The 21,802-nt window shown below is 35.4% G+C and overlaps 3 protein-coding genes across 7 annotated transcripts; 1 reads left to right on the top strand and 2 right to left on the bottom strand.

Moving 5' to 3' along the window:
• The first annotated feature begins 1,476 nt into the window (after positions 1 to 1,476).
• Positions 1,477 to 6,404, top strand: LOC109188020 (kinesin-like protein KIN-13B). The gene is made up of 12 exons (XM_019338486.1): positions 1,477 to 1,825; positions 1,934 to 2,152; positions 2,302 to 2,493; positions 2,735 to 2,836; positions 3,255 to 3,332; positions 3,434 to 3,515; positions 4,028 to 4,187; positions 4,274 to 4,576; positions 4,805 to 5,023; positions 5,121 to 5,469; positions 5,552 to 5,617; positions 5,903 to 6,404. The coding sequence occupies exons 1-12, from the start codon at positions 1,667 to 1,669 to the stop codon at positions 6,077 to 6,079; spliced, it is 2,106 nt and encodes a 701-aa protein (XP_019194031.1). The 5' UTR covers positions 1,477 to 1,666; the 3' UTR covers positions 6,080 to 6,404.
• Positions 6,405 to 7,117: 713 nt separating this feature from the next.
• On the bottom strand, positions 7,118 to 8,099 carry LOC109188021 (60S ribosomal protein L37-3). Its single transcript, XM_019338487.1, has 4 exons — positions 7,995 to 8,099; positions 7,713 to 7,848; positions 7,495 to 7,596; positions 7,118 to 7,369 (listed from the first exon to the last, which is right to left on the bottom strand). The coding sequence occupies exons 1-4, from the start codon at positions 7,995 to 7,997 to the stop codon at positions 7,323 to 7,325; spliced, it is 288 nt and encodes a 95-aa protein (XP_019194032.1). The 5' UTR covers positions 7,998 to 8,099; the 3' UTR covers positions 7,118 to 7,322.
• Positions 8,100 to 11,536: 3,437 nt separating this feature from the next.
• LOC109188019 lies at positions 11,537 to 18,178 on the bottom strand. 5 transcript variants are annotated; one of them, XM_019338480.1, is made up of 16 exons: positions 17,693 to 18,167; positions 16,907 to 17,303; positions 16,633 to 16,810; positions 16,377 to 16,516; positions 15,099 to 16,287; positions 14,891 to 14,991; positions 14,649 to 14,793; positions 14,394 to 14,462; positions 14,229 to 14,274; positions 13,776 to 14,152; positions 13,461 to 13,540; positions 13,160 to 13,295; positions 12,463 to 12,667; positions 12,296 to 12,378; positions 11,911 to 12,093; positions 11,537 to 11,859 (listed from the first exon to the last, which is right to left on the bottom strand). In XM_019338480.1, exons 1-15 carry the CDS (start codon positions 17,799 to 17,801, stop codon positions 11,959 to 11,961), a joined length of 3,390 nt encoding a protein of 1,129 aa, XP_019194025.1. In that variant the 5' UTR covers positions 17,802 to 18,167; the 3' UTR covers positions 11,537 to 11,859; positions 11,911 to 11,958. The 5 variants fall into 5 exon arrangements, with proteins under 5 accessions (XP_019194025.1, XP_019194026.1, XP_019194027.1 ...); XM_019338481.1 differs by having other exon boundaries at positions 11,537 to 11,856; positions 11,913 to 12,093; XM_019338482.1 differs by lacking the exon at positions 11,537 to 11,859 and having other exon boundaries at positions 11,921 to 12,093; positions 15,099 to 15,632; positions 15,714 to 16,287.
• Between the last annotated feature and the right edge of the window lie 3,624 nt (positions 18,179 to 21,802).

Here is a 21,802-nt window from a genome sequence, read left to right as displayed (position 1 = left end):
GTATTGATTAGCTAAGTTGTAGCGGTACATTCTTGAAGTCTTTCGTGTTCATCATTGTAATTTAGGATCAATGAATAAACGGACATTCATTTCATGTGATCCCCCCAAACGTAGGAGTTTAATTCTCCGAGCTGGGTTATCAAATTTAGTGCATTCATTGTTGTCTTCTTAACGTGTTCATTATTAATTTGGTGAATTACTCACTGCAACAATCATTTAACTAGTTCAAAAGACAAACTTATATGAAGTGTAAACCTAACTATTTATGTTTATTGCTTATCGATTTAATAAACTATAGACGATTAGTAAGTAATTGGACTTAGGGCATTAGTTGTCAAATTTTAATATTAAACGACGTCGTTTTAGATAGTATCCACACAAATACCGTGGATCGTGTTATATATCTTATTTATTTATTCAGTGGAGACGATATTAACACAGTCAATAGTAGTATAGTACTCACAAAAAGTAAAGACACTTTTATGGGCTTATGGGGAAGACAAAAACAAATGGGCCTCGTGAAGAAGTAGTATAATAGCCTCCTTCATTGAATAAGATGGATAAGCTCCCTGTTACTATTTAAGTCTATTAAAAAAATAAGTATTATATAAAATTGTCTAATATAAGATGTGTAATAATTTGTATGGATTTATAAAAATATATTACAATTTATTTTTAAAAATTATTACACAATTCAAGTAATGCGGACTCGTACAATACACAACATCCATTATTTTTTAAAAATATATATGTAGTGTTTGGGAGAAGAATAGACAAATGTTCGAATATCAACACTAACAGTGTGAGAGTATGTCTAAAGTAGATATCACTTGTGTGTACCAACATTTGACTATGTCTGCTGAGTCATTTAGTTATCATAATTTACATCATTTTAAATGTTCTATTGAACCGAAATGTGTGGAACTCTTAGAGCGTGAATTCAACCTTTTGAAATAAGAATATACATATATCTTACACCACAAACATTTATTGTGACAAACACATAAAACGACGTAGCCCCACCATGTGACCTGCCCTGCCGTGGGTAAAGCACCAAAGCACCATTCAAACTCAACCACCCAATTGTCTATTAACAACATTCTTCCTTCAATATGTGCTTTGAATACGCCATTCAGTATCCGACATACCACCTTCCACCTTATATTTGTATTAACGATCTGTTTAATAATTATCTTAAATTGTTCGATTATTCACTTACATGTTTATATTTTAAAATTTGTAATTTTTTATTTCGTAAACTATATGCTAAATGTAACTACATTTCTCGGAATATATATATTGTTACAACTTACCAGCTGACTCTATTATGAATTAAATAAATAATTTTATAAAGTAAATATTACTCCGTATGAGGTAAAAGTTGAAGGTGAAATGCAGCGGTAATCTGGCAGCCGCCTGCACCGGTTTTACCGGTAAAAAATGAAATGAATCTGAACCGTTGAACTTCGACACAACACTTGTAATTTGAATCGGATCTGTTGATGGATTGTAGAGGGAGAGAGAGAGTAGTTTGGAGACTTGGAGTTTATTCCTTTTTTTTTTTTTTTTACGGAATATGATGATAATTCATAACTTCAAGGAAGTATAAAGCAATTGGATTTGATCGGAGATTTATTAAATTTATTTAATTATAACAAAGAAAAAGATGAATGCCGTAGGTAGGCAGAGATCCGGTGCGTCGACGGCGCATCATCAGCGGCAGTACTCCGACAACTTTCTGGAGAGTTCGTCCAACGGCCGGTGGCTTCAATCAGCTGGTCTTCAGCATCTGCAGACTTCAAACAACTCCAATCCTCCTCTACAGGTCCGAATCCTTACTACATTTCTATTCTTATCGAGATCAATGATTTTGCTTGAGTTTTGGATCTGGAGTGATTTTTACTGTTCATTTGTGGCAATGTTATGGGAATAGGATTTCGGGTATTACGGCGGAGCTCAGAGTTCGAGAATGTATAGGGGTCCTCAGAGGACTTACAGTGGAGGGAGTGATGTTTTTGCCGAGCCTTTGACGCCGCCGGCTAATCCTCGCCCGTCCAGCCAGAGAAAGAATGGAGATGAGCAAGTATCACCTACTGAGTTCAGTCCGGGACTATTAGATCTGTACTCATTGGATACCGAGCTTCTCCCCGAGGTATAATTCCTACGATTTGTTGCAATCTTTTTACCTGTTTTAGTGTGCTCAAGTCGTCACCTAATGACTTAGTTATAAACGGATTACATAACTAGAGCTCAGTGGCATTTGTCTATGGATTCTTATTGTGGAATTGCTGCTGTTTATAGATGCCAGTTGCTGGCCAGTATGGTGCTCCTGTGCATCATTTTGCTCAAGGGAAAAGCCTTGATGACTTGGAGTCATATTTTGCAAATAATAAACAAACTGGTAGAGTCCGAGGCATGGTAGATAGTAATGCAACGAAGAACTTTGCTGCTGATAAAGAAAAAGCTAGCAATGTTGCGAAGATCAAAGTAGTGGTATGTTTTGTCTAGTCTTTTTCTGGTTTGCAGTTTAGCATGGTGCTTATTTTCTCCTGTTACTTTGTCAAGCTTGCTATTCGGATTGTTGTGGTGATAAACATTGTGATTAGGCCAACATTGCACTTATTATCTGCTTGAGAAGCTTTTTACTTTCTGAAGCACTTTTTGTTTTGCCTACAGAAAAACTAGTTAATGCCCTTTCTTGATGTAGTTGCTAATTTTTTAATGATAATTACAGGTGCGTAAGAGACCACTTAACAAAAAGGAATTGGCAAAGAATGATGGAGACATCATTGAAACATGTAGCAATTCGTTAACAGTTCATGAAACAAAACTTAAGGTTTGAGCCCTTCAAATTTCAGAAAAAGCATTGCTTGAATTGACTTGGATCCATTATTAGACAAGTAAATTTCTTTATTAGCCGCCTCCTCTTTTTTTTTTTTTTTTTTTTTTCTCCTAATTTTGTGTGTTATGTTATGCTTTGCTGCCTTGTTATTGAGCATGGCTTCAACATTCACATGTAGTTTGATTTTGTGTTCTCAAGTCTCTTCAATAATTATGTATGATGATTCAGGGGATTAGTTTCCTTTTGTTTATTCCAATGCTTAACTTCTGGTGTACAATGAGAAATGAGATAATTGCAAATCCAAGACTTTCACATTATTTGCCATAATGAAAGTAATATTTTGTTGATTTCTTAATTTTACTTATAAGATGCTTCGTTCCCTCTTCATTTCTAAGCTGTATATATTAAACAGGTTGACTTGACACAATACATTGAGAAGCATGAGTTTGTGTTTGATGCAGTGCTGAACGAGGAGGTTTCAAATGATGAGGTGAATATAGAAACAGATACTCCGTATATCACTGTATCACAAAATACTAGACTTCCTTAACTGTTTTGCATCCTTGTTTCTTTGGTATATTATTCATTTAGGTATATCGTGAAACTGTTGAGCCAATCGTTCCAATAATCTTTCAACGCACAAAGGCCACTTGCTTTGCATATGGGCAAACAGGTAAAGTTCCAGAACTTCTCGAAGAATATTGAATAGGGCACCATTTCATTTATGTACAATTCCTACTTGTTTCTAACATTTGATATGCAATTATTGTTGATGGTTACCCAATACTAAAGTATTTATTAGTATCTTTTGGGTGATTTATGAATAGCTATTCTCTGCCACATGGCCCCACATCAGTTTCTGATAATATCTAATATTTCCCAAAATGATTTTTTTTTACACATGTATACTCTTTATTTAGAGCCTATCTATCCTCTCTTGATATCAAGTATAAATTTGCTAGTTTGCCCTTTTCTTTGTTCCCATTTTGTAAACAGTGTCATAAATTTTAAAGAAAATGGCACAACAGCTATGTGCTTCCATTGTTCTTGATAGGATGTGTTATTTTTCATAGACCGTCCAAGTTGTTTTTGCAAATTTATACCCTCCTACCTTTTACAATATATATTTCCACTGAGTTTTGGCTTGTCCCTGATTTTCTTTGTCTTACTTTGAATCTTCTTCAGGAAGTGGCAAGACATTTACAATGAAACCACTGCCTTTGAAGGCATCAAGGGATATTTTGAGGCTCATGCACTATACCTACCGGAATCAGGGCTTTCAATTGTTTGTCAGCTTCTTTGAGATATATGGAGGAAAACTCTATGATCTTCTTAATGATCGGAAGTAAGTGTTCTTAGCATATTCCATTATGAAAGTCAGTTAGATATTGCTGCATTTGCATTCATGGTAATGAAACCTTCCTTTGGCAGAAAACTTTGCATGAGAGAGGATGGTAAACAGCAAGTATGTATTGTGGGCTTACAAGAGTACAGAGTCTCTGATGTGGAGATGATTAAGGAGCTTATTGACAGAGGAAATGCAACTAGAAGTACAGGCACCACTGGTGCGAATGAGGAATCTTCCAGGTCACATGCTATACTTCAGCTTTCTATCAAGAGGTCAGCAGATGGCAGTGAATCTAAACCTGCCCGAGTCATTGGAAAGCTCTCTTTTATAGACCTTGCTGGAAGTGAACGTGGTGCAGACACTACTGACAATGATAAACAGACCAGGTCTGTGTCTACTTATTTGCTAGGATGATTTCTGGATGAGTGTGACAAATAGTTGAAAACTAAATGCTTGATAGTGATCTAGGACAAGCAGCCAAATACTCAAAACTACTTTACAAGTTCATCCATTTGCTCGAACCTTTATTTCGTCTCACAAAATTATATTCTTCCTCAAATCAGCATTTGTTCTGACATATTTTTCATTTCTTGTTTCATTTCCTAATTATGCAGGATTGAAGGAGCCGAGATCAATAAAAGCTTGCTTGCATTGAAGGAATGCATTCGAGCTCTTGACAATGATCAAGGCCATATACCATTTAGAGGCAGTAAGCTAACAGAAGTGCTGAGGGACTCATTTGTTGGAAACAGTCGAACTGTAATGATATCCTGCATTTCACCAAATTCCGGATCATGTGAACATACACTAAACACATTGAGATATGCTGACCGGTACTCTATCATTAATACGGTTCCACTGTAACAATTTCTTGTGGGCTAGTTTTCTCGAGTCGTGACTGAAGTTTGACAATATATCTATGATCTACAGAGTGAAGAGTCTTTCAAAAGGAAACAACTCCAAGAAAGACATATCATCTTCAACTTTGAATCTGAGGGAATCAACAGTGTTACCAATGTCCGTGGTAGCACCTTCTGCATCAACATATGAAGATGATACAGGTGATTCGTGGCCTGAACAAACAGAGAAAGATGACTATGAGGAGGACTTCTATGAACAAGAGAAGCCAATATCAAAAAGGAATGTAAAAGTTGAGGCATTCAGTATCTCCAATCCAGAAGAGAAAATGAGGCGGGGTAATGACCAAACTAAGTGGAAGGAGCCACCTAGAACAGAACCTAAGATTAATGACAATGATGATCTAAGTTCACTCCTAAAGGTAAAGTTTGGGTTTTGTGAGCTTGAAAATTTATAGGTTTCTATAGCTGCGTTCTGTATAACTCTGTGTTGCATCCTTTCAGGAAGAGGAGGATCTCGTCAATGCACATAGGAGACAAGTAGAAGAAACTATGGACATTGTTAGAGAGGTCAGTAACAATATGAACTTGCTTATCATATACATATGTTTTGATCAGGAATTTTTAAATATAGAGGCTGCCTTAAAGGGTAGTCTTTAACAATTTTTGTATATTTATGAATGTAAGTTTGTGTGTACATTAACTTGTGAGCCTGTCATCCTCTGTTTTATAGGATTGCAATTATGTGATTTTTTTTTTTTTTCATTTCTCATACAAAAATGCTAGAAAGTGATTTTTTTTTTCTTTTAAATATAATGCTGCCGTGCTAAGAGGCTTTAGTGGTGTGTAATTCAGGAGATGAATCTTTTAGTCGAGGCAGATCAACCAGGAAATCAGTTAGATTCCTACATATCTCGATTGAACTCAATACTTTCCCAGAAGGCTGCTGCCATCGTGCAATTGCAGGGGCGCTTAGCTCAGTTTCAAAGATGCCTGAGGGAGCACAATGTTTTAGCATCCTCAGGCCACTAAGAATAGTGAGATGACAACTTGAAGAATGTAGGATACATTCATTGATAATCCAGCATTGAGGGTGTTGGGGAGGTGGTTACTGATCAGGTCAGTCATTACAACTGTGACTCAACTTTGGCTATGAACTAGCGGTCCAATGGGTTTTATCTCTCCTTGCAAAATGCCCAGAAGTGGTCTGAAACTATGAACCAATCTTTCTATATCCTCTGTTAATGGTCATTGTTTATTTACAATGAAGAAAATGCAGCAGATTCTATTGCATACCTTATGCCATTCTTATGAACAAGGCAATGCCAACATGAAGTACTAATCCTTTGTTTCACAATGCTTTTCTTTGTAATCTATTAACTAATTCATGCTCAAAGCTTTCTGTTGTGCTACAACCAAACAATGACAAATGAACTATCCTTAAATAAAAAGACTTGTCTTTTACAAGAAAATGCATTTTCTTTGAAGATTTTACACTCCTATGTTTCATACAGAAGTATACTACATTCATTGAAATCAGAATTCAACTAGCTTTAATTCATGGTAGATCCCTCACACACAAAAAAAAACCAAAAGAAAAGAAAGAAAAGGAGATTAATCCATTCACTAAACATCTATGCAAACATGTTACTTTTCTCCTATCCTAATGGAACCTTTTCCAGCAATCCATTAGAGGCAAATACAACTATACAAGGATGCACATAGCTCAGTTGACATACCAGCATGGCTCAAGTAAACACATTTACATATGGGAATATGGCCCAAACACAACACATACTCTAAAAAGATCGCAGGTGGTGTTATACACAATGCAATCTATCAATTGCATTGTATAAAGAAATACTACAATCATCAACAGCTCATGCAACTATCCAAATGAAAACAGGAGATGAACTTCTGTAACTATCCATCCATGGCCAAATCCACACAATACTACTTGATGCTTTGATCAATCAACCAAAAGAAAACTTGGAACATCATACTAGCTCGGGAATTGGCTAGGCAATCACAGAATTCATTAAAACATAACACAAGATTAGCAGCTAAATGTAACAGTAAACTAAAATCAATAGAACTTTCTTATCCATCCATATCAGTAATCAAAATCTGAATTCAACTTTTGAAAGATATAGTAATGGGAACAAAATCATTGGAATAAAGTGTACCAAATCTCATTTGTTCTAATACTGCAAGTACCAAAATGAAAAGTTACAATTTAAGCAGCCTTCACAAAATCTCATTTGTTCTAAGGCCTTCAAGCAGATGCTGCTGCTGCCTTCTTCCTTGGAGCTGCTTCAGTACCTATAATAATCAAACCAAAATTTTCTTGGATCAGCAAAATTAATCAATCAAAAACTTTGAAATGAATGATATGATGGAAAAGAATAGAACCATAATAAACACTAAAATGGTAAGAGTACAAGTACCTTCTCTGAAGTTGGTCTTAAAACGGCGGGGCACGTTGCGGAGATACCTCATGCGGCCGGTTCCGGTGGTCTTTCTACGGATCGCCTTCACACTCCAGTTGTCTATAACATAAAATTCAGGGAATCGCTCGAAATTAAGCATTTCCACTACAGATAAACGCAGTAAAACAATGAACTTTATCGAAGCAGCTAAGCTAAAGCAAAAGAAGTAGGCTTACACGTCCTCTTGCGTGCAGCGGGGTAAGCACATGCGGAGCAACGGCTCTTCTGGAGATGGAAGCTCCGGCGGCCACACCTCACACAGAGAGTGTGGGTCTTGTTCCTCCTCTTTCCGAAGCTCCCTGTTCCCTTCCCCTGTATTTATCATTACAACGACATATCCACTCAATCACAGATCTGGTACTGTAGGTATACATACACGTCTACAGATATAGATAGAGAGAGAGAGAGAGAGAGAGAGAGAGAGAGAGAGAGAGAGAGAGAGAGAAAAGAGTTTTTACCATTGCTATGCAGTTGCAGGCACCTTAGCTCCCTGTCAAACACTCCAACTCTGTTTATATTCCTAGGGTTTAGGCGATATAAGTACTAATGAGGCTTTCGTTTATAGCGGTTGGGTCTCGTAAATTTGGGCCGAACAGATTAGCCCAATTATATTAGGCTCTTAACCAGGCCCACGATTTATCCTTACTTGCATGGGCTTTAGCATAACTTCGAAATATTGTGTGCTTTCAAAGTTTCAAGTCCATTTATGAAGTGGCAATTTATATCGTGCACCACGGAATATGCGGCAGTCACAAAACACGCGCGTTTCATGCTGATGTTATACTAACGTCACTCTGTCCATCCAAACAGACCAAACTCCATTATGTATATTCAGTTAAAAATTTATGTGTATTGTGTTATGAGTTTATGTGTATTCAGTTATGAGTTTATGTGTATTATGTTAACCAAACTCCATTATGTGTATTCAGTCAAAAGTTTATGTGTATTGTGTAATGAGTTTATGTGTATTCAGTAAGAGTTTATGTGTATTATGTTAACCAAACCACATCATGTGTATTCAGTTAAAAGTTTATGTATATTATGTATTATGCAGATTATGTTTATTCTGTTATGAGTTTATGTGCATTCGAAACAGATGATTTTTTTTAACAACTTAACAAAACGACGTCATTTTGGGAGGCGCGGGGCGCACAGTGCTATGTGCGCCCTGGTGCACGGTATAACGATTGTTATGAAATACGGAGTATTAAACTCTTGAATTTACGAGAAAACTTATCCTACTTGAAAGTGTATTTTAGGTGAAATTATAAAGGACTATAAGTAAATAAACGAAAATTATTCTATGAACTCGAATCTAAAAGTATATAATTTATATACTAAATGTTCATAATTTACATTATAAATGTTCAAGGGCAAGACACATTCAGTTGATCTCTAACATGGGGTGGAAGGGACTCATCTATTTTTAATCAAAAATCAATGGTTCGATCCTTAGCTTTGAGTATGGAGCAGTCTTAAATCTTCATGCCAATTGTTACCATCTAAAAAAGGTGCCTACAATTTAGCGAGCACCAAATAAAAGTTTGGATATTCCATTAGAAGCTAGAGCAAATAGGCTAGTAAATATTGAACAAATGGAAGAAGAGAGTGCAGTAGCAGTCGGCATTTAATTATGGGCACGATGCAGCCTAACTGTAGAGATAGTTACAAAGGCAAAGAAACAAAAGCTTAGGCTGTAGGAGAGTGACATTCCTTCACCTATCCAACCAACGTTGGTACCACTTTCTTTAAAGCTTGGGGCCTCCGATCAACTGTTTTTCCCTAACAACTAAAAGATCAGAAGTAAGAGCATAACAAGAAGCATGAACAAACTATTAAATTATATGGAATATAAAGAATGTATATATTATTGTGTTTGTGGTTTTTGTTTTTCTTTTAGACGTTTAGGTAATTCATGATATTGATAGTTATGTATTTTGAGAATTGTTAGTTCAATTCTTGAATCGATACACATGTTATGATCTTCATAGCAAAACAAAAACTAATAGAAAAAATAATAAAATTGATACAGTTTGTGACGCACTAGCGAGCAAGTACAATACAAAGCATGTAGTACACTCGAGTAAGGTATGAAGTATATGTTTTTCTTTTTCTTTTTTTAATGGGTTGGAGGGGTTAGACCCCAGAAAAAGCAAAGCAGGACTTAGCAAGCACCTGATGTTATGGAAGTTGTAACTGCACCCATTGTATACATACACTTTCAAAAAGCTAGCGAAGATCCTCATGTACATACCCCATCATCCATTGTCCGTGATCATATTTTAACAATTATTTTCGAGATAATCTACAATACAGTTATACTCTCTGTATATATCGTGACTTCGGACTACTTTAACTTTTTACTTAGAGGAATGATCCTCCCTAAAAAGCATATTAAAGATAGTAAGAATCCACCAACCCCACATTACCTAATCTTGATTTGTTTACATAATAACATTAATGAATGGCACAGCATGCACTTGAGCAAACAGACAGTCAACTTAATCCTGTTGTTAGCCACTTTGTGAAGAGACGTAGGTATTCCATCTGCACCCTTGATCATTTGACTGCCAAATCAAACGGCCATTAATTCTGGGGTGACGATCTCCAACTCGATTGCAGGGTGGTGTAGGGGCCTAGGGCCAGACTGGTGATGGTTATAGGAGCAGAAACACTAGTATATAAGCAAGAAGGAGAACAAAAAGGGGGAGCAGAGAAACAAAATGTACCTCTAAACTCCCTTTCTGTTTTTCCCTTTTTTGTCTTGTAAGTTGTAATAATACCCAAATTAAAAACAGCAAAACCTCCACGGTCTGTCGTGTGTCGCCATTCTTTCTCAGCTGTGTTTCTGACACGTACGCCTAAGATGAGCGAGCCATACAAAACGACGAGTACAGTTAAGCCGGCGCAAGTGCTTTTCAAGAAAACCATCGACAAGACAAAGAAGTTCCTACTGAAAACACTCGAAAACCTGAAATCATTCCTGTTTCGGGGCTACAAGAATGCCCACCAACTCCCCCAATCGAAGCCCTTCTTCCCCGGGGGCGTGAACATGATTTCAGACAGCGCCATTAAAGAGCTGGATGATTTGTACAGAAGCTGGTCTCAACAGTGGGAGTGTGAGAAGACAGAATATTCTGGGAAAGAGCGAAGTGTAGGGGATGGAGAATGTGTTATTGGGATCCAAAAGAATGTTAAATGGACGAAAGTTGGTGAAGAAGAGAGTGAGAGGAGGTGTGATGAAGTGAAAAGAAGAGAGGCGTTTTCGCAGTGTGGGAATAAAGAGAGCAGTCGGAGTTTGGCAAAGAAGATGGTGGAGCTGGAGATGATGGATATGGAAGACGATGATCAAGTGATGGACATTGAAGAAGTTCTGGACAACTATTCGAGACTCAACTGCCCGCTTTACCTGGACATTGTGGACACATTTTTCATGGACATGTACACTGAGTTCTCCCTCCCACCGCCTGCCATAAGCCGTGTCAACAGTTCAAGGAGAAGTCTTGGTCCGATTAAGCTCTAGCTAGAACTTGTACATTTATTGCTGCAAATTTCCAGCTGTGTATGTGAACATACATTGCCAACTACAATAATATAATATGCTGTGGAATTGAACGTTAGGTTGTTCATTTCCGTCAACTGTTTATGGTGTGTATTTGGATAGCTAATGCACAATAAACATTTCAGTAATGTAAGAGTAAAAGAGCAATTCTAAGCTGCTTTAAGCCCTTTAACAAATATTTCGTTTTCGTTTTTGAAATTCTTTGCTATTCTCTCGGCTCGAGGGGGTTGGATTTTCAGTACAGGTGACAATCGAGGGGTTTCCATTTTAACCTGCTATAAAATTTAGCAATTTATTTTAAAACATTAATAAAGAAGTTAAATATGAACTGGGTTAAGTTTCACATACTTACAACCCATTTTTAACACACATTAATAGCTTTTTCAGGGTTAAACCTGTTGAAATTTACCTATAATACAATAGTTACATGCCCAACAGTTTATAAGATGGATGGACAGGATGCTTTTAAAATATGAAAAGCTCAAATTGCTACATCTAATTTTCAGTAATACATACAATCAATAAAATAAGGAAAATTTCTCCAAGATAAGAACAATTTCAGCAGCAATTGCAACTCTTCATATTATCATGTGTTTGCATCAATCTCGAGAACATGGCGCTTTGGAATTGTGAAGGAAACCAAAATCTATACCCCTACTTAGCCTAATGAAGCTGCACTCGAAACATTTGTAGGTTGCTGTAAAGTGTAAACACAACCATGAAACTATACACCGAGGTGAAAGTAAACAAAAAAAAAAAAAAACAAAAAAAAACAAAAAACAAAACAAAACAAAACAAAAAAAAACAAAAACCCTTCCAAACTATGAAAATCCAAAATGTTTTAATCAAATGATGGTGTGCTAATCCACTCTAAGTACTCCAAAATTCCCCTTCTCTTCACGAAACTCCCTAAACACATAATCCAGCTCAGGAAATGCAGATGACAACAGCAGCTCAACAAGATCATAGGCTAATTGCTTCAGACAAACAGATGACTGCAGACGAAAAAGGCACCATATGTTAAAGGTTGACTATAAGAGGAAGGAATGGAATATATTAGAACAAGCCACAAATCTATCGGCATACTAATTAAGAAAGTTACAGAAAAAAAAATTCAAATGAGGATGCTGAATGTAATTCAACATGTGAGCATCAAGATGTGGATTTGAATTGGCAGGAATTGAAAATGATAATCACCTGAATGAAGAAATACAGATCCTTTGCACACTGTTCATATTCCTTTCGACCAACAAGACCCACAATAGCAGCTGGTGCTTTATCTGGAAGATACCCTCACTGAGCTCAAAACATTTTACAAGGACAGAATGCCGAAACAATCTAGAGGATTAGGCGAAATGGCATACCAATCATTAGCTCATAAACTAGTTTTGCTCGTCTCACAGCTTCCTCCTGTTGCATCTCATCTAGCTTCTGGATTTCCTCCATCTTGGGTGAAGATAGTGGAGTAGAAGGTTGGCCAGGAGATGAATTATTGGATGGACTTGCAGTGGGGACAGGTCGTTGTCTTTTTGGATGCTTTGTTATGAATATACCATCAGGCCAGAGAATCTGTGCAGAGGGGACAACTCAGGAAGTCAGCAAATTCAGAACATATACGTCAAGTACATAACCTTGGTTTTCAGAAGCTATGACACTACAGCTCAAAGACTTCAAGGAACTAACACATTTTTTCATTCATATGGATAGACATAGGTGAAATCACCATAAGTCCTCACAGGCTCAACGAAAGAAATATTTAAAGTTCTTAATAGGCAACATCTAAAGCTGAACTAGCTTGCTGAATTATAATTCAGTGTAATGCATTCATATAATCACTACTAGGTGAAGTTCATAAACTAAGGCAAATAAAATGATGCTCAAGAAAAGGTCAAATGTGTACTGTGCTGAAAAAAGAAAAATCGCAACGTGGTGAATCTATATATTTAGGAAGTTCCTTTTATATATATATATATATATATATATATATATATATATATATATATATATATATATATATATATATATATATATATATATATATATAATGGCATGAAAGGATACCTGTTCGATGCGCTTGATTCCTGTAGCAACTACTGACCCCTGGCGTAGAAGCTGGATTTTTTCAATTAGCCAGTCATCAAATGCATCACCCATTCCCAATTGTAACACTTGTTTTGCAATCCAGAATGCCTGCCTCCTGCAATTGTTCAGAAAGTAAATTCATGCCTAGAGAAGTTATTTGGAAAGTGACAACTATAATCATAAAAATTAAATTTGAAAAAAAGCAACCTAGACACATTGAAATTCAAAAGCTAATCCCAAGATGCAAGGATTTTCAGATTTGAACATGTATTATATTTACCTGATCCATCCACCATCGTGAAGCTGCAAAACAACATCCACCATGTCTAATATAGGCACACTCAAATTTGGCGGTACCCACTGCATTCAACAAGTAAACTATCAAAGTTATTATTTATTGATCACAAACATGCTAAAATGCAAAATAAATAAATAAATAAAATAAACCATTAATTTAAATGAGTGAAAGCTTGAGTCAGCAAAAACCAGAAAACATGCAAAGAGTTCAATATCAAATATAATGAAACTAAGCACAGCAAAGGTTTATACAATAAAAAGATGTCTATAAACAGAATGTCCTATTGTCAGAGACTACCTCACTTGGAAGAGTTGGATCATCTGCAGTATTAACAAGTAACTCAGGTGATACATGTGCAGTAGCATCACACACTTTTACTGCTTTCTCAATTTTAGAGGAAGAAACTTTATTCTTCTGCGCCATATTGTCAGAATCACTGCTCGAGTCCTCAAATGCCTTTCCATTTTCTTTGACTGCCTTTTTTATTGGAGGTACATATTTATAGTTTAATCTAGAGGCATCTACCACATGATTAGGCTTCACCCTCACTGTAAGATCCTTGTTTCCAGGCTTAATGCACCCTCTGTTGGAGGATAGGGGATCAACTCTGGGGCTTATATTTTGCATATGTTCTTTATTCCTTTCATGTACTGATTCATCCAGATCAACTAAAACTGAAAAAGATATAAACTGGTTAAAATGAATTGGCACCAAAAAGCAGAGGACACATCATGGAAGCACATCATTTACCTGACAGTGTTTCAATGATTGACAGAGAGTTTGAGAAACTGTATGTCTGTGCAATGACGGATTTGAAAATTAGAAAAAACTTTTTTTGTTCAATAGAGAATCAACCTCAAAATAAATATAATAATAATAATAATAACAACAACAACAACACTAGAATATTCCAACCTGAGAATCAACACTAAGGAAGTCCCATACTTCAATGGAGTTGGAAATAGTTGGGTGCTGCAAAAGTTTCTGAGGGACCAGAGCATAAGGTGAAGATCAATTAGAGGTTTATGACCACATGTAACAAACTATAAACAACACTTAAGTTTTCAAACTAGAAGTGAACAAAATAGCCCCAATTAGCAAGCATCAATAGCTCCATTTAAATTCTGTCGTGTGAAAAGAAATATCAAGACACGGAAGTTAAAAGATGACCTTCAGATACATGTCAAGCAATTTACACCGCTCCCGGATGACTGGGACATCAAGGCCAGTCGAGAAGAAATGCTTGGGTGGCAAATGAAGATTGTATTCGGAAAACTCCTTGAGACGTCTATGTAGCTCCTCAAAATGTCTAAACCTGTCAGTGGAAGAAGTAAATCAGTTACATCATAAAGCATATTGAAATGAAAAGGTTAAATCAAGATGGGAGGAAGGAACTTTCAGATCTTAAGTACCTTCTTTTTATTGACCAATTATTATTGTATGCATCTGTAACAGATATGGAATAAACAGCAAAGGTTGTTGTGCCACTCTTTACAATACTGGCACTCAATACCTGCAACAGGAAATGGAATCACAGCCTTCACTCCTTCAGACATCTAGTACCACAGCTGATAAATGAGAATGTCAAGTAAACAAGAGATGAGTAAGCAAGCTATTTACCTCACATCTTAATTTCAAAAAAGCATCTGCAATTATGGATGTTTTTGCAGTATTAGTGTCCAAATTATGATTTTTGGAAAAATTGCTTGTAGAGACAGATGATGTTGCAGTTGTTCCACTAGCAATTCTACCAGACATTTCTGCCCCAGAATCATCACTTAACTGTTCATGTTTCAGATTATCTTTAGAAGAATTCAGTATGTCGTGTCCATCTCCTGATAAGAAGCTTGTTCTTTCAATCTCTTGCCAGACATGATCTTTCTGGCTACTCAATCTAGACCTCTTCCATCCAGATGATGTCTTACTCAATCGTTTAGAATAATTTTGTCCTTTATTTCCTTTCCTTCTTGACTTTTGGCTTTCCCTACTTTCAAGTGGATGATGAATGCGAGTAACATTTCTTTTATTTTTACCATCCCAAACTTTAACAACAGGAGAGCCAAGACCGACACTAGTTTCTTCTCCTTCAGTTGAATACGAACTGCTCCCTGGTACATCCTCATCAGATAGCGTGTCATCATGTTCATCATCCTCCTGATAGGATGAAATAGAACTACTCAGTTTATTCGAATCACCATGACGAAAACCATTACATGTAACTGATTGATCATATACCCTGTTTTCTCCAACCCTTCCATTCTGCCCTGTAATTGCTTGTGAGTTGCTCACTGCTTTTGATGTGCCTATAGAACTTTGTTGTGTTGGATCATCCACATGTTTGTTGTCTTCTTTCCTTTTATAGTTTCTCCCTTTCGCCCACATATTATCAAAATGTTCCGGGGCCAGTGCTTCAGCCTTTCTGTGAGAAAACACATCTAGCATGTCACCCCACTCACCTCCAGAGTGATGGCGCTGAACAAGTCTTCCATCATCAGAATGAGGTTGTGTTGGCAAGTTACTCCAAGACCTTGTTGATCGTGTGTCAATCGAAAGCAATGGATCCTTTGAAAATTCAGTTCCATTCATATCGTGCATTGCATTGTTCACCACACTATTATCAGACTGATCCTTTTTCAACTGTACAAGTTCAACACCTTTAACAGAAGGATCTATAAAAGGAGAAAAATCGTCTGACGATACTTTTGAAAATCCACTGGTCTTGGACTGGGATTTAACTTGTGCTGCAGCAGTTACTTTTACGGTCTTCTTTGAAGAAGCCACTAGAATTTCAATCCTCTCATTAATAAATCTGTGATCAAGTTTCCAGAGATATAAAGAACAAAAGCCAAGAAAATTCAAACATGGAGACCAAATCACCAAAATACAAAATATATTTACCTTGGGTTAGCTAAATTTAATACAGGCCGCATTACTACACAAGCAAGAAGCTCCCTGACAATGTAGCGGAATAAAGAACATTGTAGATCCTCTGGCTTAAATGTCAAAGAAATAAGGCCATCCATAAGATGCTGGAGAACCTGCAGGTACTCGAACCGAAATATATACCTAAGTAACACATCCCAAGAGTATAAATATCCACAGAACAGGTAGAACTATGGAAAGAGCAACTTGGATAACATAATGTACAGAGTACCTTGTGCTCAGCTTCAGGAGAAAATAAAGCAGGATGCAATTTGTTCTCTGCAGCCAGCACTGACTTAAGCTCCATGTCTCGCTCTTCTATGGTTAAAGATCTTGAATGTTGCTTTTCAATCTTCACCTTACAAACACGAAAAAGCTCCAAATGGCTGCATACACAATTGATGCTGTCCCTGCACAAGCAAGCAAGCAAGCAAATGACTAGATAGCAAATACGCAATAATGAAAGGGTAACTGTCAATAGCATCTTCAGAACCAAAAGTGTATACCTTAATAAAAGATCTATAAGATTCACATTTCTCATTCGGCATGAAATTTCCCCCAGAACAGAATTCATAATCTGCACAAGCTCTTCTGGACCTTGCCTATCAGGAGTTATACGAGAGTACCAGAGGTCTGTTACCCACTCAGAGACTATATGTCTTGTGAACTGATCTATTGCTTCCTCCACAACAGGAGAACTCACTTTCTTCCTCCATTCAGACTTCTGGGTAAGGTTTTTTGGGCCCTCAACTTGTCTACTCTGAAAATCACTATTTGCAGTGAACGATTTTCCTTTGTAATTTGCAGCTTTCCTCCGTGCCTCAAAATCCAGAGATAGATAGCGAAGTAAGATAATCAAGAGAACAGCAGCAGGCAGGTTGACTAAAACTGAAGAGCTTGTCACTGTATATTAATAGAGAGATTACACAGATTCCAAAAGAAAGCAGCTTAGTTTTATATTCAAATAAGAAGTGGAAATTTTTATACAGTAAATAAACATTTAAAAAAAATTAGCAATCATGATTAATAAACTGGAAATATAGCAACCAGATTGCTCATTGAAGCTAGATTTATCTCAAATACAATGACCTTAACGTCATGTTTTGTAGGAAAGAGGCACAAAACTGAAGGTCTTTCTTGTATAATCCCAGTTGTACATGTACCTAATGATAAGTGCGCTGATCTTAGCTACTAACATTATTCTGCTAGTAAGCATATAAATAATCATTCTCAGTCAGACTAAATCAAGCAAATAGCAAACGATAACTAAAGAAGAAGAGCAATAGACTCACAAGACATAAGATAGGAGAGTCCAACGACGCAAACAATGAGAAACACAATCCTCTTTTTTGCTTCATCGGCGAGGTCCCGAACCGTCACCGCATGCCTTTCGCTGCTCATTTCGGACCTCGACTAATCAATCAATGCTTCAACTTCTCTAAACTCTCATCAATTCAATTCAACCGCTCACTCCCTCCAAAAACTTCGGAATTCTCATCGATTAAACAGCAAAAATCCTGCATAAATCGCGATCATTTCCAAATTCCTCCGAAACGCAGATTACTAATGCTAAAATCAGAATCGAAACTTCGATGATTCACTTTGATCCTCTGAGCCAGAGGCGGGTAGGTTTTCCTGTGTTTGAGAGTGCGTGTATCCGCTAAAGCTCTCTCTCTCTCTCTCTAAATTTTCCGGGCGAATTGTTCAACTGAGGCGTGAATGTGTAATTTTTTTGAGAATAACAGCTGGCTCCTTTTTTGGGTTTTTAATCGGTTTTTTAGGTTGACGAATATCTGACTATGGAGTAACGGGAGACGCCTGTATGCCGTCGTTCGGGCCTTGTGGAGAACGAGCCACGGCATGCGAATAAATACCCTCCTATACTTGCCCCAATACCATCGTATACTTGCTCTTACCAATGTTACCATTGAATCATTGATTAATATTTATCTACTTTATCCCCTTTTTGTGAATTTGTTTGTTTTTTGAAAACCAACTAATAAATGATTTTATTAATGAAGCAAAGTTGCAATCGTGTCAGGTGGAATTTGTTTGTAAATTTGTTTGTTGTTTATATGTTTTTCAGCTAATTTCCATATTTATTTAGTTAATTGTGTTTAGGCGATTTTGTGGATCATTGGTTATCAATTTGTGAATAATTGTACTTAATTTAATGAATTTATAAATTCTTTTAGCACAAAAATTGTGTTCAGGTTATGTACTCATGGTAAAAGTTAAAGTTTATTCTCAAGAATTTTTATTTTTTTTAGTTGTTTCTATGACATGAAATAAAGGTATTGTGAGATGGATGAGATAGTGCAAAATAAATAAAATAAAATGAATTTGTAAAAAGTTAAACTTTTTGTGGACTTTATTTTTAAAAATAAAAATAAAAATCGAGTTGATGTATGTTTCCCGCATAAGTTGTAAATCATTTTTTTTTATTCTTTTTTTTTTTTTCTCTATCTCCTCTCTCCTCATTAGACTAACACAAACTAAGAAAAAACTAACAAAACTCCCTTGATTAAGGTTGCTTTAACAAAACAATAAGACTAAGTTAGAAATACAATGACATAAGATTCAAAAATCTACATCTACAATCTATACATATACAAATACAAATCTAATCAGAGCGAATAATGTTAGGCCCTTAACTAGAACAACAAAAAATGTCGGTACTAATTATTTCTTAAAATGAATGGTTCATATTATTTTGATTTTAGTATTTTTTAATGATTTTCCTTAATTACCCTCTATTATATTATTTTCTTCCCTTAAATAACCTTAAATTTCTTTAGTTTAAACTTTAGTAACAGAATATTCCGTTAACTATTTATTATTATTAACATACTCTTAATTTATATAAGGTTTTAGGTTCGAACCTCATCCCAAGTATAGTTGGCATAATTGTTAAACATATATTATGAATATGTTAAAATGTATTAAAAATATAATATGAAATTTAAAATAAACTTTGATAAAATAATTAGCTCGACTAAATACATAGCATTCAAAGTTGAGCATCAAATATTATAAATCAGGAACTACTTTAAAATTATTTGATTTTCATGAATTTTTATTTAAAACAAAAATCAAATTTAGGTTAAGTTTTTTTTTTTTTGTTTAATTAATCTTCTTCTGATTATTTAGAACAAAACTTAATATTTCAATTATGCTTTTGCATTATTGAAATGATTTAGGCCATTATGGTATTAATATTTTTTGTATTTTTTTTATAATGGTACAATTGTACATTACTTTACAAATATTATACTATTATTTTTTTTATCGGACAAAATTGTTCTTACATCATTGGCAGACCTGCGCGGCAAGTTGTTGATCATAAATACAAGAAAAAATTTCAATTTTGGTCACATGATTATAGGGGCATTGTTAATTTCAGCACATGACTTTCAAAATTGTCAATTTAGTACCTTGACTATGTAATTTTTGTCAATTTTGATCTCTCCGGCCAAATTAACGGTCAAATTTGACCGAAAAATTTTAATCCAACATTTAGTCTATAATTTAAGGGGCAAAATCGTCTTTTGATCATTTCTCCTAATTTTGAAAATATGGTCCGAATTAAACCCAAGTGCTATTGACCCGGTTCGTCTGTTTATGTGTTCGTCGAACCATGAAGGATTGAAAATGGGCAAATCGGCAATTTGACGATTGACTATTTCGCTGGAAAAAATTATGCTTAATTCTGACCACATTTTTACAATTAGGAGAAAAGATCAAAAGACCATTTTGCCTCCCTAAAATTTGACCGTTAATTTGGCCAGAGTGATCAAAATTGACAAAAATTACATAGTCAAGGTATTAAATTGACACTTTTAAAAGTCAAGTGTTGAAATTAACAATGTCCATATAGTCATGTGACCAAAATTGAAATTTTCTCTAAATACAATTACACATGGACTCTAAAACGGTAAGATCATTTTCCAAATAATTGACAATGTTAACATCCTACTAGCTCCAATTGAACAAGTTTACACATCAAAATTTTATCAATGCATGAAAACTTCTAAAGAAATTTGTAAGTTAATTTTTACTATATCATTATATTAATATCTATTGTAACCATATATTTTGAATTATTTATTAACATCCTCTATTGACAAAATTTATTTACCTATGAACATCTCCTATATAATATTGCATTGATGTACTTTGAAATACTTATTTAAAAATAATTATTGGGCATTATCTCATTCGCGCAAAGCGCGTAAAAAAAACTAGTGATAAAATAAAGAATAAAGTATTACTATTAGCTGTGGAATATGGACCAGCTACCATGACATGCATTGACCATTTTCGTGGTGGCCCGGGCTTGCCTACACATTTTCCAAGTTGTCGGTTGGGCCGCTGGGGCATGGACTGCAAACTCATATTCTATGTAGTGAGTATGACTTTCAAGATACCAGTGACATAGTTAATGTATGAATAAGGTTTTATAATAATGTTCATTTTTCTATATGTAATTGTAATCATTTTATTTGAATCTTCTTGATTTGAGATATGCTTAATATACTGAATATAACTGATATTAATATCAATCATCATGATTATAGTGAATACAATGTGTGCGTGTGCATAAGTATAAGATGGTGACATATCTTTGCCTCTGCATCCATACTCAAGCAACTAGAAAAAATTGCCTACTCAACTCATTATCTTAATTTTATAAGAGTTTTATTCTCCATCAATGATACACGACTAACCTATACTATCATATACAAATACAACAAGGTATGCATTACATGATGAATGGGGAATGTTTTATGGCGCGATTGCGGTGGATTTTCAATAGATTGGGAGGGTGAAGCCAAATAGCCAATGTTCGAGATCGAAGTCATAAGTTGACTTAAGGTTAGGGGTGGATTGGGTTCACGACTTCACGTGGAGATGGATTGTTTGCAAGTTGTGAATGAAATCCACGAAGAAGCGCCTGGAGAGTGCAACATTTGAAGGGATAAGTTGATAGAATTTTATGGTACTCATCAATTCACTCTCATTTAAAGGGTATGTAAATCATGTCGCCCATTTAATTTCTAAATAACCCTTCTTTAGCTAATTGCATAGAGTTACATATCATTCCACCATAATTTATTCATGATGCTATGATTTATATCATTAACTAGTATTTTATATGCGCGATGCGCAAAAAATATAAGCCCAATATTAAAATTAAATATTAAAATCTTAGTTATATTATTTTTTAAAAAAATAATAGTGTGTGTGTGTGTGTATATATATATATATATATATATATATATATATATATAATTGTATAATTCATATTAATATTATTGAGGTAAGAATTATAGAAATGATAATTTACTAAATATACCTATGGTAACATTTTAATTAAAATCTAAATGAATTCAAACTTACCA

Source organism: Ipomoea nil, unplaced genomic scaffold (genome assembly GCF_001879475.1).
Source record: "Ipomoea nil cultivar Tokyo-kokei standard unplaced genomic scaffold, Asagao_1.1 scaffold1421, whole genome shotgun sequence".
In the NCBI taxonomy this organism is placed as follows: Eukaryota; Viridiplantae; Streptophyta; class Magnoliopsida; order Solanales; family Convolvulaceae; genus Ipomoea; species Ipomoea nil.
The sequence above is the reverse complement of the archived record's forward strand: the minus strand, read 5'-3'. Positions and strand labels throughout refer to the sequence as shown.

What these genes read in the sequence shown, in the direction of transcription:
- LOC109188020 (XM_019338486.1), top strand. Translation starts at nt 1,667, where the DNA reads ATGAATGCCGTAGGTAGGCAGAGATCCGGTGCGTCGACGGCGCATCAT. An exon ending in AGGAGGTTTCAAATGATGAG is followed by an intron (nt 3,333 to 3,433) that starts GTGAATATAGAA and finishes TTATTCATTTAG; the next exon opens with GTATATCGTGAAACTGTTGA. An exon ending in ATCTAAGTTCACTCCTAAAG is followed by an intron (nt 5,470 to 5,551) that starts GTAAAGTTTGGG and finishes GCATCCTTTCAG; the next exon opens with GAAGAGGAGGATCTCGTCAA.
- LOC109188021 (XM_019338487.1), bottom strand. An exon ending in CGCTGCACGCAAGAGGACGT is followed by an intron (nt 7,597 to 7,712) that starts GTAAGCCTACTT and finishes TTTATGTTATAG; the next exon opens with ACAACTGGAGTGTGAAGGCG. An exon ending in TAAGACCAACTTCAGAGAAG is followed by an intron (nt 7,370 to 7,494) that starts GTACTTGTACTC and finishes TGATTATTATAG; the next exon opens with GTACTGAAGCAGCTCCAAGG.
- LOC109188019 (XM_019338480.1), bottom strand. Translation starts at nt 17,801, where the DNA reads ATGAGCAGCGAAAGGCATGCGGTGACGGTTCGGGACCTCGCCGATGAA. An exon ending in TGCTTGACATGTATCTGAAG is followed by an intron (nt 14,463 to 14,648) that starts GTCATCTTTTAA and finishes CTGGTCCCTCAG; the next exon opens with AAACTTTTGCAGCACCCAAC. An exon ending in CACGATGGTGGATGGATCAG is followed by an intron (nt 13,296 to 13,460) that starts GTAAATATAATA and finishes GAACAATTGCAG; the next exon opens with GAGGCAGGCATTCTGGATTG.